This window comes from Centruroides vittatus, unplaced genomic scaffold (genome assembly GCF_030686945.1).
Source record: "Centruroides vittatus isolate TY-2023 unplaced genomic scaffold, ASM3068694v2 contig_299, whole genome shotgun sequence".
Lineage (NCBI taxonomy): Eukaryota > Metazoa > Arthropoda > Arachnida > Scorpiones > Buthidae > Centruroides > Centruroides vittatus.
Genome location: NW_027121909.1, coordinates 1,390,211 through 1,407,271, shown reverse-complemented (window position 1 = coordinate 1,407,271; position 17,061 = coordinate 1,390,211). Strand labels below are relative to the sequence as shown.

General features: G+C 28.7%; 2 protein-coding genes across 5 annotated transcripts in view; one reads left to right on the top strand and one right to left on the bottom strand.

Annotated features, from left to right (window-relative positions):
- Nucleotides 1-7,999, bottom strand: part of LOC136972631 (DAZ-associated protein 2-like) — a 78,143-nt gene extending 70,144 nt beyond the window's left edge. For both annotated transcript variants that reach the window (XM_067267227.1, XM_067267228.1), the window contains exon 1: nucleotides 7,846-7,999. In XM_067267227.1, coding sequence (XP_067123328.1) covers nucleotides 7,846-7,864 — 19 coding nt within the window. In that variant the 5' untranslated portion in view covers nucleotides 7,865-7,999. The remainder of the gene's footprint in view (nucleotides 1-7,845) is intronic.
- A 1,844-nt stretch (nucleotides 8,000-9,843) lies between these two features.
- The window catches only part of LOC136972622 (D-ribitol-5-phosphate cytidylyltransferase-like), a 77,450-nt gene continuing 70,232 nt past the window's right edge, over nucleotides 9,844-17,061 (top strand). For 2 of the 3 annotated variants that reach the window (XM_067267209.1, XM_067267207.1), the window contains exon 1: nucleotides 9,898-10,013. The gene's annotated coding sequence lies outside the window, so the exon portion shown is untranslated. Of the gene's footprint in view, nucleotides 9,867-9,897; nucleotides 10,014-17,061 lie in introns of those variants that run through there. The other variant, XM_067267208.1, reaches the window with a different exon arrangement.

Genomic DNA, 17,061 nt, shown 5'->3' with positions numbered 1-17,061 from the left:
TGTTCATGCTTGACAAGGGAATTTCCCTTAAGTTGCATTTTTAAATAATTTGGCAAATGGCATATTTTAAACATACTTCGTTAAATTTAAAAACTTTAAAAAAGATAGCCTCATTGTGTTATTTCTATAACAAATTTTTAAAAATCTTTCCGTAGTGACCGTGTGACATTCTATTATCTAATTGAAAGTAACAATCTAACGAGCCTGTTATTCAGAAAGTATTATCACTCATTTCACTAACGTACATACAATTTATCTTTGTTTTATTAATGTGGAATTAAGAAATGGATTTATCAAGGGCTGCAGAAACAGCATCAATCATCAAAATAATATTAAGGTGTCAATCAAGGAATTCTTTTAAAAGACAAAAGACAATAGTGTGTAGAAACCAACTTTAAATTACTGGAAATTAGACTTAATATGAAAATTATCACCTTTAATTGTCCAGCACAAATGTTTTAACAAAAATAAAAACGTTTTCGATCGTTTTCAACGGTCATCTTCAGTTACAACTCAAATTAAAAAAGAACGACAATAGTGTGTTTACTCAGAATGTAGTGTATAAAATAATTTTTAAAATAATAAAATCTTTCTTTATAAGGCCTAAATCTGTGTGTGTAAGTGAATTCTCTACAAACTCCTACTTTTTTTTTTTGCCCACTTCAGGTGAAATTTTGTTTTGTTGCAACATATAGTGTGAACTACTTAATTTGTAAAAATATTAGCAATTTTTATTGAAATCTCTACTCTTCTCAAAAGTTGCTCTCTCATGTTCTAATGTACTAAAAAAAGAAAAATCAGGCATTACTTATGTTAAGTACATCACAAGAAATCACACACCTTTTTTATCGAGGATAAATTTGCAATAAGCCTTTGAATACAATTTGCAACAATTACTTACAATAATAATGAAATGATTACTCTAGATGTAATAAACTTTGTTTCATTATTTTTCTTCTGTCTTTAATATTTAATTAAACTAGGAGAATTTTATCCCTGACTGAAGTGCAGAGATGTTTACAAACTCACATTAAATCATTGGGAGGAGCTAAATTAATGTGACTTGTCACTCTGCGTAAGTAATGAATTCTTACATTTGTTCTAAAACTTCAACTTACAGCACAATGTTTATTATGTACATTGATGTATTACACCTTGCAAGGTTTTTTTTAATGCAAGGTATAACATGTTAATGTGTATAGATTACAGTATACATGGTCAATTTTTCAAGAAAAATGGAAATAGATCAGTATTCACAATAGCAAGAGCTTTGCTATATTTCAAATGCAGGGTAATGCATGCTTGTTTTTGTTTTACAATGCAAAATTCACCTATTGACTTATAAGGGGTCAAAGGTCATCACTATGTTATCTCCTAGGACTTCCATTGCAACGTGCAATTTTATCACTTGTGTCCAATTTTGAAGAAAATTTTACACATTTAATACATCATTACTTCACAAAACATGTTTTGGCAATTTGTCAATTAGTCGCTGCCAAGAAATTGCTTTGCTCACTGTTTCAAAAGTATTTCTGTTACATCTTACAAGTATTCTGTAATAGTAAAGTATAATTTTTATTTTGAATAAAACTCTTTCTTCCTAAATTAATAACAAGTTTTGTTATGAATTACAATAGTAATCTACGAACCTACTCTTAAAAAAAGCACAGCTAATGTAGAGTTAAAAGAATACATGTTTTTAAGAAATAAACTTGCTTCTGTTTGAAGAACTGTTGACAAGAAAAATTTCTCAAGATATAATAACTCTGATCATTACCAGATGAATATTTTGGAGCTACATATTAGTTTCTAATCTTGTATTAGATTATCAGAAAAGTTATTTTGAAATACCAATTGTTTGAAACTGAAAATTTTGCTAATATGAATTTTTTTGTAGACTGAACAACCAAAATCTGAAAAATTATTCTAAATAAATTATAGCAAAAAGAATAAAAAGTCAAACAAATATTTTCTGAGAAAATATGCAAAGAAAGATTTTATGCTATTTCTAAACTGAGTAGTTTTTAGTCAATTGAAACAATACTTTTATAATTAGTTTAATCAAAATATTCCAAAGTTATATATTTTGAATATTAAAATATATTTTTTAGTTTATTTTGCTTTTACTCAAATTTACTACAAAACTTTGTATTGATAGTATATTTTTTTTTATTTGTCTGTAAAAAAAGAAAATGAATATATTATTTAAAATATACTATTTAAATTTGAAAAGATCTAAAAAATACCATTTTATTAACTAACATCATTAGAAATAGAATACAAATAACTGAAACAAGCAGCAATTTACATCTTAAAATAAATATACATTTTTTTTTATATTTTATAAAAAAAATAGGAAGAAATGTTTATTTTCAATAATGTTCATATCATTTTAAAGCTTGAACATTTATCTATTTTTCTACGTAATTGTCATTTCAGTTGATGCATTTTTGTATGCACTGTGGCAATTCTTGTATGCCCATGTCATACCACATTGCTGCCATGTCATGTTAAACTGATTGAAATTCATCACCAATTGACAGAAGTGAATGGCAAGTCATGCACAGATGACAAAAATATCCTCAAGTGGTGTAGGGAGTGATTGTACAGTGGTACCTTGGTATTCGAACATAATCCATTCCAGAAAGAGGTTCGAGTACCAATATGTTCGAACTCCAAATCATTTTTTCCCATTACAAATAATGTAAAATAGATTAATGCGTTCCAATCCCCAGTTGATTCGCTAGTATGTTTTTTATTGTTTCTTTATTCTTTAAAATAGTCGATATCGTCGACTTAGCCATAGAATATTTGACAGCAAGATCCGAAACACGCACTCCATTTTCGTGTTTAGCAATGATTTCTTTTTTCAGTTCGATTGTTGTTCTCACTGTTTTCCTTTTCACTTGACCACTTTCACTTTTATTCTTCTTGGGACCCATGTTTAAGGGCTAATAAATCAAAAGAAAAGGATGCTAATTCAAAAAATATAGCACAGCGTAAGTTAATGTGCATGCCAAACAATGACTGTCTCGTAAAGACCAACAACTGCCGTATTATCGGGCTAGCAAATGGCTATAGTAATATTAATAATTTAAGATAATTTGGTACTAGAGTTAGGCGTTAAACGCCATCTCTTGCTAAATTTAATAATTGGAATTTTAATTAAATAATTTAAATAAATTTAGGCCTAACTGGACTGTCTCGTAACTGACGCTGCCGCCGCGGCGTTGGCGTCGACTTGGCGGGCTTTCCCGTTAGAGTACCAAAATTTTGTTCGGGAACAGGGGCATTTTTTTTTTCGAAATTTTTGGTCGAGTACCGATTTGTTCGGGCTCCAAAACGTTCGAGTACCGAGATATGACTGTACTGAAATTCACAATGAAGAAAGAAGTGGGAGACTGTCAATTTCTGACGAGACAATTGAGAAGACTGAGACAAACCATGCATGAAGATCGATGAATCACGCTGGATGATCTCTACATTTTGGTTCTTGGGGTTTCCCAAAGCACCATTCATAGGATTTTAACAGAAAAGTTGCAATATCAAAAGGTTCCCACACATTGCAAGATGGGTCCCGCAACATAGCGGCGAGCTGGTATGACATGGGCATACAAAATTGCCACAGTGCTTACAAGATTGCATTGACTGAAATGGCAATTATGTAGAAAAATAGATAAATGTTCAAGCTTTAAAATGATATGAACATTATTTTCAGTAAACGTTTCTTTAAAGGCGTGTAATAGATTTAATTTCTAAAGTATCCGGCATACTGTTAAATTATCATAAGAATGTTTTCGATCACTTTTAGAGATCTTCAGTTACCCATTAAAAAGAACGAACAAAATTTGAATTTAAAAGATCGCAAGTTTCGTTCATAATGATGTCATCACTAACGTAAAACATTAAGAAATTAAAAAATTAAACAAATCAAATAATTCTAGTTCCCGTGTGTAAATAACTTAACGGTAAAAACAAAATAAGATGAGAATGGAGAGAAGCGGCTAGTATGGAGCGGCTAGTAAGCTAGCGGCTCCATTCTCATCTTATTTTGTTTTTACCGTTAAGTTATTTACACACGGGAACTAGAATTATTTGATTTGTTTAATTTTTTAATTTCTTAATGTTTTACGTTAGTGATGACATCATTATGAACGAAACTTGCGATCTTTTAAATTCAAATTTTGTTCGTTCTTTTTAATGGGTAACTGAAGAAGATCTCTAAAAGTGATCAAAAACGTTCTTATGATAATTTAACAGTATGCTGGATACTTTAAAGGCGTGTAATAGATTTAATTTAATTTGTTTGTTCCAGTAAGCATTTATTATTAAACGTTTCTTTGTATTTTTTTAAAAAAATAGGAGACCTCATATACCTATAATAATGCACAAATGTTTAACTTAAATTATACTTAAATGAATGAAGATGACTCATTCTAGATCAAACTGTTCTTCTGACAAAGATCAACAATAAATACAACTTTATCATAAACTGGAACCATACTTATAGAATTGCAAATCACACCTAAAGTCAAATTTTCCAGCAAATAAATGTAAAAAACTTACAGATCAAACGTTTTCAGCCAAAAATTTATCAGCCTTCTTCAGGAAAAAATAAATGGAAAAAGCATTCTATAAATAGAACATAGCTGCCTTGTAAATTTTAAAAAATCGTAAACAGCTGTGATTTATATAGTGTATGATGTCTATTATGAGTCTAGATAGTGTTTCCAAGCCATTGATACAGGAATGACATCCATTTTGATGCAGGTTCCACTCCTGCTTGCCTTGTAGATTTCCACTGCTTCTAAAATTTTAATATTTTGCTGGTCTGCAAAATCTGCATTTCATACATGATGCTGGTAATGGCAATGTCATGAAAGCACAAATGTACTAAGAGCATTTTCCCAATAGGCCAGTTTCCACTTGGAAAACATCTAAGTGCTTGCACTGGTAACTGTGCAAGACAGGATCTTTCTTCAGTGACAGATATGATGCAAGTCATTCAAGAATGGTGAGAATGCTAAATACAATAGAAATTAAAGACACTTTTTCATGTTCTGTTTCATGAGTCATTACTGTGTTTACACAAACATTTCAAATTAGACCACACATTTCATGAGAAATGTTTAAGGGGTGGAAGAACACACACAAACAAAGTTTTGCCTATATTTTTTGAAATACCCTGTAAATGTATAGTGTGAGTGAATGAGTAAATGTATATTACCTATGTACTATAACAATATTTTAAAAAATTTATGAAACTTACAAAATTCAAAATCATATACAATTTTATACAAAGAATGCTTTTGATCTTACAACACATTCACACAAATTATGATCATCATCATCCTCACAATAACATGATATTTTATCTTACAAAAATATAACAAATGTGCATCTAAAAAATTCAAACTATGAAATAGTTTGAGTACCAAAAAAATTAAAATAATTTCATAGTTGAAATTTTTCAAATGTACATTTATTCTATTTCTGTGAGATACTGTATTTTGTTTTATTTACTACCATATTTCTGTGCATATAAGGGATGTCATTATAACCATATATAAGAACATGGCTCATATAAATAGGGCAAAAATTGGCACTACATACACAAAGTACCTAAAAAAACAAACTTCAGATACTATAAAAGTTTTTAAAAATAGTGAAGAATTACTTTATTTTGGCTTTTTATTTTTGTCAGTGAATAGTTATTGTATAAATTTTATATATATATAAATTTATATGAACATAGCAGCACAACACTGATAAGCAAAAACATGTACATATGGTATGCTCTTATAAACAAAGTATGATGTGTGTTTTTCAAAAAACAAAAACAGCAATTTTCACATAAGAGCATGCTTTTATTTGTGCAGAAATATAGTATATAAACCAGATGATATATGTAAGATCAAAAAATTCTTGGTATAAAATTGTGCACAATGGTTTTTGTAAGGTTAATTATAGTATGAATAATATTTAAAAATAAATTCTACAAAAATAGTATAACTTAAATACATTTATAGTTGAATACTTAGTATTTATATTTAGTAAATGTCTAAAATATTTCACATTTTTTCCTATTTTAAATTTTTTTAATTTCAAAAAAAGGAATTAAAGAAAGTAACAATCAGATTTTCACAAAAGTTCACAAAATTTGACACCATTATAATAACAACAAAAGATAAACTGCTAAAATTAAGATTAATTAACAACCTTTTAATAATTTTGGTAAATACTTTTGGTAACCTCAACTTCAGTAGTTTATTATTATTATAACAACCATAAGATTGCTTCTTGTTTACATTACTACTACTTTTTTTGATTATAATAAAAGCCAAAAGTTTTAATTATCATTTTGTAATTTTAAACTATCAACAAAAATTAATACATTTTTTTATGTAACAACATATGCAACATATAACATTATGATATCTAATTAAACATTCAATTATATCAATACCATATCTCAAAAAGAAATTATTTTCTTTATTAGAATAATTCATAATTTAAGTACACAAAATTGTTAAATTTATATTTTAGAATATTTTTAGTAAAATTTTATAGACATAAGTTTAATATACAAGTCAAAGTCAAATGATCTAATCTAACATCTATATATGTAGCAAAATAGTTTCAATTAAAACCTTATTTTTAATTTTTTTTTGATTTGCATCTTTTACTAACTTTTTATTTCTTTATTCTTCTATAACTGTGCTTAAATAACAACCAAGTCTCGACAAAAACCTTTAACACGCAGCCTTTTTTTTTTATTAAACTTTTCAAATGTTTTCAGCCAAGAAAAATTCAAATGTTTAAAATCATACCAAAACAAAATTTCGTTTTTATGGAAATCTGAATCGTTTGATTTTTATTCCCAAAGAAAGTCATTCAAATGACCAAAAACGTTTGAAAAGTTAATAAAAAAGGCTGCATATTAAAGGTTTTTGTCAAGGTTTGGTTTTTATTTCTTTATTTTCAGTTATATTCAAATAACTATTTTTTTATTTCGGCAATCAATCAATTTTAATATTTATCTATCTACAGGCATATGTGAAAGATCACAGGTTGGGATGCATGAAAATTGTATTAAAAATTCATTTTAAAAATTTATGATAAACATTATTGATTCTCATTCTGAAGTTAAGAGTTTAATATAATTTCTCTATATAAAAGTTCCTATTTAGAAATGTCAAATCTTATCTTCTTTAGATATAAATTTATATGTTTATCATTTTTGTAGTAAAACTTCAAAGATTGTAAGTTCAAATTTCATTGTAAAATTTATTATGTCACTTAAGTGTTCAGTATGATTTTATAGTATGCTTTTCTGTAACTCTATAGTATTCTAACTGATAGAAAGTCAGCATTTTAACTTGAAAGACAGTCAACATTTTATGTTTTTAAATAAATATCTTCAAAATATTTTTAATAAGAAATTTTATGAATTAAATAGAATAACTATTTTACGGTTTATATTCAGAAATAATAAATACATATGTTATTTATCATTATTTACACATACAAATTTTTTATTTGTACTTTCTAAAAGCAAAAAAATATATATATAATAAATATCGCTAATAATTTCTTCAGCGAATAAACCACTTTTATATAATCAAGTTATTATAAACAGGTTATGTGCGATAACATTAAAATCCGAAATATTTTCGATGAAATCGAAAGTAAATATATTTCATTAAATGTTCGGTCTCCATCTTGACAACAATTGTGGTAAGAGTAAAAAAAATAAATAAAAATAAAAAATTGAAATCAGTCAATTCTCGTAATTTCATACCTACTACGTTTATTATACTTTTAGCTAAGAAAAATGATTCTAACCTTTCTTTTCTGATGACATGTAGGCAGTCCTGTTCTTCCTGTTACATAAGTTTATAAAAAAATTTACAATTTTTAGCGACCAAAAATTGATATAAAAATTCTCGTATCTCTAATCTCTTCCTCTTCTGACGTCACAAAATACTCTCGTTCACATATTATGACATGTTATGGTTTATTCAAATTAGTAAAATGTATACGTTGCCAGATATGTTTTAAGTGTTTATAAAATTTTATTTTGGATTTTTATTAACTTAATTTATTTGAAAATGTTTCTTATTTCACCAGAAATTAATTAATTTTTTTATTAGATAAATTAAACATGCGAATTTATCTAAACAAATTATCTGAATTTTAACTTAAATAGGATGTAATATTTGAGAATTGTAAATATCAAATTTAAACCAAAATAGTTACAAATTAAAGAATTCAATATTAAAATAAACAATGTGCATTTTTATTCTTTTATTTTTGCCTTGTGACCGGTAATGAGAACACTAACTCGTAAAAGAGCCTTTATTTATGCCCATTTTGAGTTCGGCAAGGCCTTAATGGGGCGACCCGTGGTAAGAGAGAGGTCCGACATATCAGGAGAGGATCTCCCGTTAAAATTCCTGGGATTGCTCACTTAAATTCGATCTGTTTGCTTTTCCGCGGTCTTTTTGACGGAGAATTTTTTTTTATCCAAATCTTTAGTGTTTTTCAATTTCTGTCTACTTCGGAAAGAAAATAATGATTATGGGTTCGGCCAGGCCCACAATGGGGCGGCCGGTGGTAAGGGACGGGGGCCGACATATCCGTCGGTCCACCCCCCGAAAAATTCTTGGGGATTTATCGACCCGTCCGGATTCTATCCCTGGTCCCAGAGCGGGAGACTGCCACCTTAACAGCTCGGTATCCGGCCATCCAAACACTATTTAGCTTGTCATTATATGCAGTGAAAATGTTAACATGAAATTCAAACTTTACACTGAATCCCGGTACGAATGTGTAGTTTCAAAAATAAGCAGATATTTTTACATGTAGACGAACTCATAAATTTCATTGACCAATAAATCAGTAAGTTGTCAAATAAACATTTAAAAATTTTAAAATGTATAAATTTAAAAAACAATTTTAAAACGTTAAAATTTGATTGGCCAATTCGCGTTTAATTTTGAAAATAAAATCACTACTTCAAATGAAAATGATGTTAAAAGTTTGAATTTTATGTCGTGTAAAAGCGTTGTGTAGTATGTTAAATGTATATTTTATAATAAATTGTATATACTTAATTTTTTAAATTGCACATATTTTAGTAATTTTTAATTATACGTGATGTGATTTTGCAATATATAGATTAATATTAGCTTATTTGCAAGTCAGAAAATAGCGTTGCGAATCGTCATAGTTGAGATGATCTTTTTGCACAGTGATTCTTAAACTTCTTCTGGCCGCATATCCCTTGAACACCATTGTGGGGACATCAAGATTACTCCCGTCCGGGCGAGACGCGAAACCACGATCGAACTCCCAGTGTTCAGGGAACGGAACCGCTTAGCCACTGGTGGGCAATTAAGAATATTGGTTTATAAATTGCAGTTTCATATCAATTTTAAAATATATAACGCGTAAAATGTCAAGAACGTTTTGAAATGTCCTTGACACAGATTCGCAAGTATTGATTTATTTACTTTTATCACAGAATTTTTTGACAAATCTGAAATATATATATAATCAGCTTGGATAGCGGCGTAGAAACATGTCTTGTTTCAACCAAGAATCTTGAGTTCCAATTTTGTTTCTAACGTTTCGATCCTTTAATGTTTCAGCTGTCTTTAACAATGAAAAAAATATATATATATAAATGTTTTTTTTGACAGTTTAAATCTGTAATCTTTTTATAACTTTTTATTTTTATATTAACATATTTATTTTTAATTATTTTTATTTATTCAATAAAATACTTGATTATTAATAAAAAAAAGAAAGAAAGAAAAATTATAAATAGAAATTTACACAGAAAAGTAGGGGGCATGTAACTTGTAAGTTGGCAACATTCACTTCGAAGTAAAATATAACTTTTTCTAAACAAAATTTATTTTGAATATTATAAATTCATTGATAAGCTATATCGAATTAAAATAAATTAATCAATATATTATACAGGAAATCACCAGAATACAAATTTGGTAATTTTATCCACGGAGTTCATATATTTCTTGGTTTTATTGTATTATTAATTAAATTGTTTTGAAGTTAAAGATTTAAATATTTAAATCTTCTGGAATCGTTGAAATAATAATCTACACTTTAATTTCATTAAACATCTTTTATGTTCCTTAAACGTATGATCATATAAAGATGTGGTACTAATCAGTTTTATACATTAAAATTTCAGTAAAGTTTTGCATAGCGTATACTGTATATTCATGTACAGTACAGGAGAATCTTGCTATGATCACTTTGGAACTTGCCTACATTGATGATGGTAGCTGGCTGATAAGATTAATTGGAATAAGTATATTGACTCTTTGCTATTAAAAAGGCATATTAAAACAAATAAAAAAATTGTAACTTGTAGATTTATTAACTAACTAATTAAATTTTATCCAATATTGTTACCTTGTTACTTCCTTTTTTTATTTTCTTTTTTTTTTTGCCATACCATCTTTTATAGCAGCTAATGTATAATTGAAGTAAGAAATGCCAGCAATTTAAAACATGCTACAAGTGAATAACAATCAAAATAGTTAATGTTTGATGTTTAAATCAAGGTTAAGACTGTCTGATGATAAAAACTGATAATAATTGTATGTCATCAACAAGTATTGAAGCTGATAGCATGAAATGATAGCTTAAAAATGCTTGTTTACCTTAAGATAATAAGTGTTTTGCCTAGTAAAGTGACTTTAATACAGTTGGATAAGCAAACCAATGACTGACATAGTCCATTTCATATGAAACACACTATTTCATTGGTTTGCTTATTCAATTGTATTAAAGCTGCTTTATTAGGCAATGTGTCCAATGACAACTATAACTGAAACTTTGCTTCAAAATAAACACACTAAAACCAAAAATATCTAGCAAGAACAAACTTTAAAAAACTAAACGGACATTGTTAATAAACTAAACAAAACAATGCTTATTGTAAGCAAGGCAATAATAAGCAAAGTTTTATAAGTTTATTTTAACTTGCATGTTTTGAGACATGCTAATTCTAATAATATTAGACAAGTGATGATAGTTGTGATTACACTAAGCAGATTCTTCTGTTAACTTTCAGATAGAAGTTGAATATTTTACTACTAAATTTTACATTGGAATCAAATATATAATCATTTTTTAACAAATTGCTTTAATGTTTATAATTATGAAAATGGGTGATGATGAAAGTTATAATTTTTTTTTGTAAGAGCAACAATGTTTTTTCTTATGATATGTGCTTGATTTATCTTTGGGTATAATTGAAATGAACTCTATAGCTCTAATCAGGAAAATAACCTAGTAATTGATAAAAAATAAAAATTTCAAATAAATTATCTTATAGCCTAATTGGATTATATTGAAAAACTTTATTCTGGCAGCCAAATTAAATTTATTCATATACAAAAGAAAGGAAATTATACAGTTCTAATCAAGTGAAAACAGAAAAATATTAAGTGCATGCAATTTTCTAAATTTTTCTTTTGTTTTTTAAAATCTTTATACTTCTTACTTTCTTGAACTATCATCAAAATTATATATACTAGTAATATATAGTTTATTCTTATCTTTTCATTAGTTAAATTTAGTTCTAATATTTTTTAATGACAAATATCAGCTTAATTAAGTATATACTTGTTGGCCTCTTTATTCCTAGACTTATTATGTAGTCACTGGACACAAAATCAGCCTTCAAAAATCAATTTATTTTCCCAAAAAAATATGCATTTCAAACCTTAAGTCCCTCGTCAGCATTTTTTATAAATATTTATGAAGTTGACACATCCACATATACGAAATGCACAATAAAATTTCAACATTTGGTAAAATGCCAGTAACAATTCCAATCATTCAGTATATAATTAAATGTATTAGTATGTTGTTTAGAGTAATAAAATCACATACTTCAAAATGCTCATGAAATCTCCATAGTTGGTAAATCATTGATTATAGATCCAAGTATTAGTTTCTTGATTAAACGTGCTGATTTGGTATTTAGAGCAGTATAATTAAAACAAACAGTATATGTAATAAAAGACAGTGTTAAAACAATAAAATAATAAAATGATTCACTGAACTGTACATTTAGCCTAAATGTACAGTACAGTGAATCATTTTATTATTTCATTTTTTTAACAGTGAATCAATTATTATTTATTCATTGTTAAAACAATTTGGAATGTGCAGAACACTTGAAATGAACAATTTTATGGAGTTAGAATTTAGCACAGGGAAATAAAACAAATTAAACAATTTTTAATTACTCTTGATGACGTACATCAACAATGTCATCAAGAGAAAAATTCATAATAATGTATTTTTCTAATATTTAAAAGTAAATCATTCTATTCTTGTAAAATTATCAAAAATAATTTTTTTTTCCTGAAGACATGATTATCCTATATAACTAAAGATTTTAATGATTAAAAGATGGTTCAAAATTTTAACCCAAAAAGTTTTTTGTCTCACTATAACCATTATCATCATTTATTAAATCTATAACTTCTTAATTGGGCTGCAATTTTTAAAACTTGTAGACCACTGGTGTCCATCTGTTTGTCTGCCCTTCCTTAATCTCAAGAATGGAGTTAGATTGATGAAAGTTGAGACCAGACATGGAAAAGCCTAGGTGCAGGAGGCCTTGATTATGAACTTCTGGCTTGGACCAGAAGTTCATAATTTTTTTAATTGAAATAACATGACTTCTGGTTCAAACCAGAAATCATGTTATTTCAATTAAAAAATTTTTCCTGAATAGATGATTGGAATTACTCCATTGTTAACAGGAAAAATATGATTTACAGGGGCAAGACACACTAAACTTGAGAGCATTGTCACAAAAAAATGCAGACCAGTGTTGTGACAATGTCATAATAAATAATTGCTTATATTAAATTAATATGTTTATTGTAATGTCACTTTCAATCAAACTGTGCCTCTCAACCGAAGATAAAGATTGAGATTGGAATGCTTTAGCACAGATACAGTACTTATACATTAATATACATATACATTTGCATGCATGAATGGATCTAAAGTTGTGTTTTCCATATAGTTATTTCTAGCAACATTGTGAACTCTGTTAATCATTATCTGAGATTACTACTAGGGCAACTAATAGCAACTTGATGATTAATTTGATAAAAAGTAGTTAGCTGTAATTGATATTGATTTAGCAGATTTTCTAATTGATTTTTGAAGGTTAGAGCAACATTTCCAGACAATGAAGTAAAATTACAAGAGATATTGGTTACATATTATAATCATAATTATGTCTGAAATACTGACACAATCCTAACATTTGTATAGATTCCTTAGTAATGTTAGAACGAGCAGCATACTTCATTAAATTATTAAGTGTTACAAAATTATGATTTAAAGTTTCTATATAGATAGAAGTGTATCAGCTTAGGATGATATCTTCTACCTGTACAAGGATTGCTTCCCAAATAGCCACTATACAGTGAAGCCATATGGATTCCATTGTAATACCTGAGATGGCAAACTATCATTCTGGTTGAGTAAATTTTAGTTCAAGATTAATAGTCTTCCAGAGAGGAAATCTTGGAAGTCTGTATAATGGACAAAATACGTGGTGGGTTCTTCACCATGATCTAAGAATATTCTTTAGAATAATAGAGATAAAAGAGTTGCTAGCTGGACAGTTGAAAGAGAGATCTTGCATGTAAGAAAGTTATATTTTCAAATGTTGGGCTACCAGATATTATGTTTAATCTACTAATATTCTACCAGCATAGGAATGCTAATTGTAAGATGTTTACAAGAACTTGGGGTTAATGATTTATTTTCAAAACTATAATTCTCTTTCTCTCTCCTGATCCTTTTTTTTCATTTTGTAAACTAATATACTTGAGGGAGAGAGCAAGCAGCACTGTTAGGGTTAAATTAGCATCTGTCAGTCCTGTTACATTTAAACTGTTTATGAAAGATAGAGAGATTAACCACCTAATGCTTATAGTTATAATCAGTTTCTACCTTAACACACTATTTAAAATTAATTAGATATTTAAGAAAATTTTATTCATGTCTCAATCAAATATTCTTATACGTTAACTGATGGCATGAGTATGTAGATTTCTAACTGAATTTAGACTGAAGCCAACTACTACAGGGATATTCATAATAAGAGCTTTTTTTTGCTTTTAGAACTGATTGATAAAACAGCTGTGAATTGAGAACATGCATGTGGACTGCATGATTTCAAGGAAGTAATAATGCCATCTACTGAGAAAAATGGGAATGAGGGCAATTGAATGATATAATAGAAAACAGTAAGTTTATGTTGTCTTTTCTAGAATTTAATACAGCAATAAGGTTGTTGAATAACACTGTTCTGCATCAAAATCCCCCTATAAAAGAAAATGTGATATTTTAAGTATTTTTGTGTGCTGAATATGAATCTGTAGTTCAAAATCTAATGTAGTTTTTTTTTTTAAATACCACTTTTTTGTGGAATAATGCTGTTTTTAGACAAACTTTCTATTACTATTGTTTGAATAAAATATAAAATTTGAGAAATATTTGTTTCACGTCAGGAATTGTTTTAAAATGACCCTCTTGGGTCAGGTGCTATATCTTAGTAGGCTACAGGTGTCAGCTGTCAGGTGCCAGGTGGCCCCATTCACCCACCTGTCAGGTTTAGAGGTGTGGCCTGTCAGCTATATAAGATTCAACAGAGATCCAAGGAACTCAGACACACACACTTTCTTTCTCTCTCTGACTCAACATGTCATGCAAAAATCAAGTCAGACTGACTGTTTCTGCTACATTTGTGGAGAACTGACTGAAAGCACAATGAAAATCACTGACATCTCTAGTGAAGAAAGCATACCATTGTTATTTCAGCTTAAGCTGGGAGATCAAGACAAAACCTGGGGTCCTAAAAGATGCTGTAATTTGTGCATGCGGACACTGACTGGATGGTTGAAGGGCAGACAGAAATCAATGTCTTTTGCTGTCCCCATGGTCTCTGGCAGAAATCTCAGAATCATGTTTATGATTCTTACTTTTGCATGACTGACATCAAAGTCTTTATAGTGAAATCAAAAAGAAAGATACAATATCCCAACTGTCCATCTGTGCTTTGACTAGTGCCCCATAATGAATCAATGCCAATACAAGTCTCACCTCTGAATTTCACAAAATATTCAGAAGAGGAATCCAATCTTGAAAATGCCTTACCAAATGACATTCAAGTTGTGATGAGTACCTATCATCGGGTCTCATAGAAGAGCTACAGTTCATCAGTCAGTCTTGGTTGAATGATCTGATTCATGATTTGGTTTGTTCAAAAAGAAAGGCTTGCCTACTTGCGTCACATCTCAGCAATGGAATCTTTTTGAGAAAGAAGTTAAGGTTCTCAAGTAAAACAGCTTTGAAGGATCATAGTTTCAAGGAAAAACTTAACCCAACAGAAGGGACAGCATAGGAGACATTCAAAAACATGAGCAAGAATTTTTTGGGGAATGTATGAGCTAACAACTATGAAGAAATCATAGAGAAGTTGGTAATATCCTATCAAACACGGTTGCAATATGTCACTCAAGATGCATTTCCTGCATTCCCATTTATATTTTTTTCCTGCCAATCTAAGAGCTGTTCCTGATGAACATGGCAAAAGATTCCATCAGACTCTCAAATGGAAAAGTGGTATAATGGAAGGTGGAATGAGAAAAAGTCAATAGATTACTGCTGGACTACAGCAAGAAACTTCAGAAGAATATAAAAGAAAGAAAATGTGTCATTAAGAATAATTAACATAAATTTATTTGTATCTATCTAATTAGCCAATTAGCATTGTGTATAGCCAGTGGCAGACTGGATCTAAATATATTGTTTGCCAGGAGACAGAAAGGACCTATTCACAATTCTAAAACTATCGTTTTATTTTTATAAGAAATAAATAAAATTTTCAAAAAAATGCATAATTGAAAAAATGATACAATTAAAATTTTTGCTAAATAAGCATATATTTTTTAGAAATTATAATGTACTGTACAGTACATATTGCAATATATAGTGATACTAAATGTAAATATAGATTGTTATAATTGACAATGGATAGCAACATATATGATTCCAAATTCTCCTCAGACAGTAATTTTTTTTTTTTTTTTTTTTATCATAGCTTTGAAAATGTCTTCTTACAATGGATTTGAGTAATAGTGTCAGATGACTTCATAAAGTTTGTAAAGGTTATCATATGGCTTGTCATGAAGTCTGTTGGATGCCAGAATTTTTAGTACACATAATGGGCAAATGCTACAAATTTTACACTTGTTACAACTTGGATTCATATTCTTACAATCATTGAGCAATACCTTTAGCACATCAAAGTTTAAAGCAAATGAAGACAATTTCAATATTACTTGATCTTTGCTAATTTGTCACAGCTTAATAATACCTTCTAATGCTTCATCTTCAAAGTCCTTCTCTGCAATAATTTTATAGTCGGCTGGATCCAAACAGGATAAATCTATATAACTTTTTGTGTTGTACACAGCTTGAATCTAGTGACTGATTATCTAATATATACAGTGCACTGTATTTACAATTTTTAATGAGTAGTAAAGAATAAAAATATTGAGCATAAAATTTTTCAATACAATGACAATGTATTGAAAAATTTTATGCTCGATATTTTTAGTTCTTTAGTATATGGGTTACATTAAAAATTATAAATACAGTGCACTGTATATATTAGATATTCATTTGTATTGATTAACTATTAGTGTTATAATTATTATGTTGGTGTCATGTGTTTGTAAGCTGATGAGGGGTCCTTCTACCTGAAATGCATCCTTACCTAAATTTGAAATGTGATTATTAAAGACTAGTGTTGCCACCTTTACAAAATCACCGACACGGACGGCAGGTCAGGTTTGTTCGAACAGAAGTTCCTGATGCATGCGCAATGTCATTTTACAATGCGAAGAATAACGTGCATGCTGGTTCTAAATCAGTTACAGTTAGGGACTAGGGACTTGTGTAGGAGTAACATACAAGCAAAAA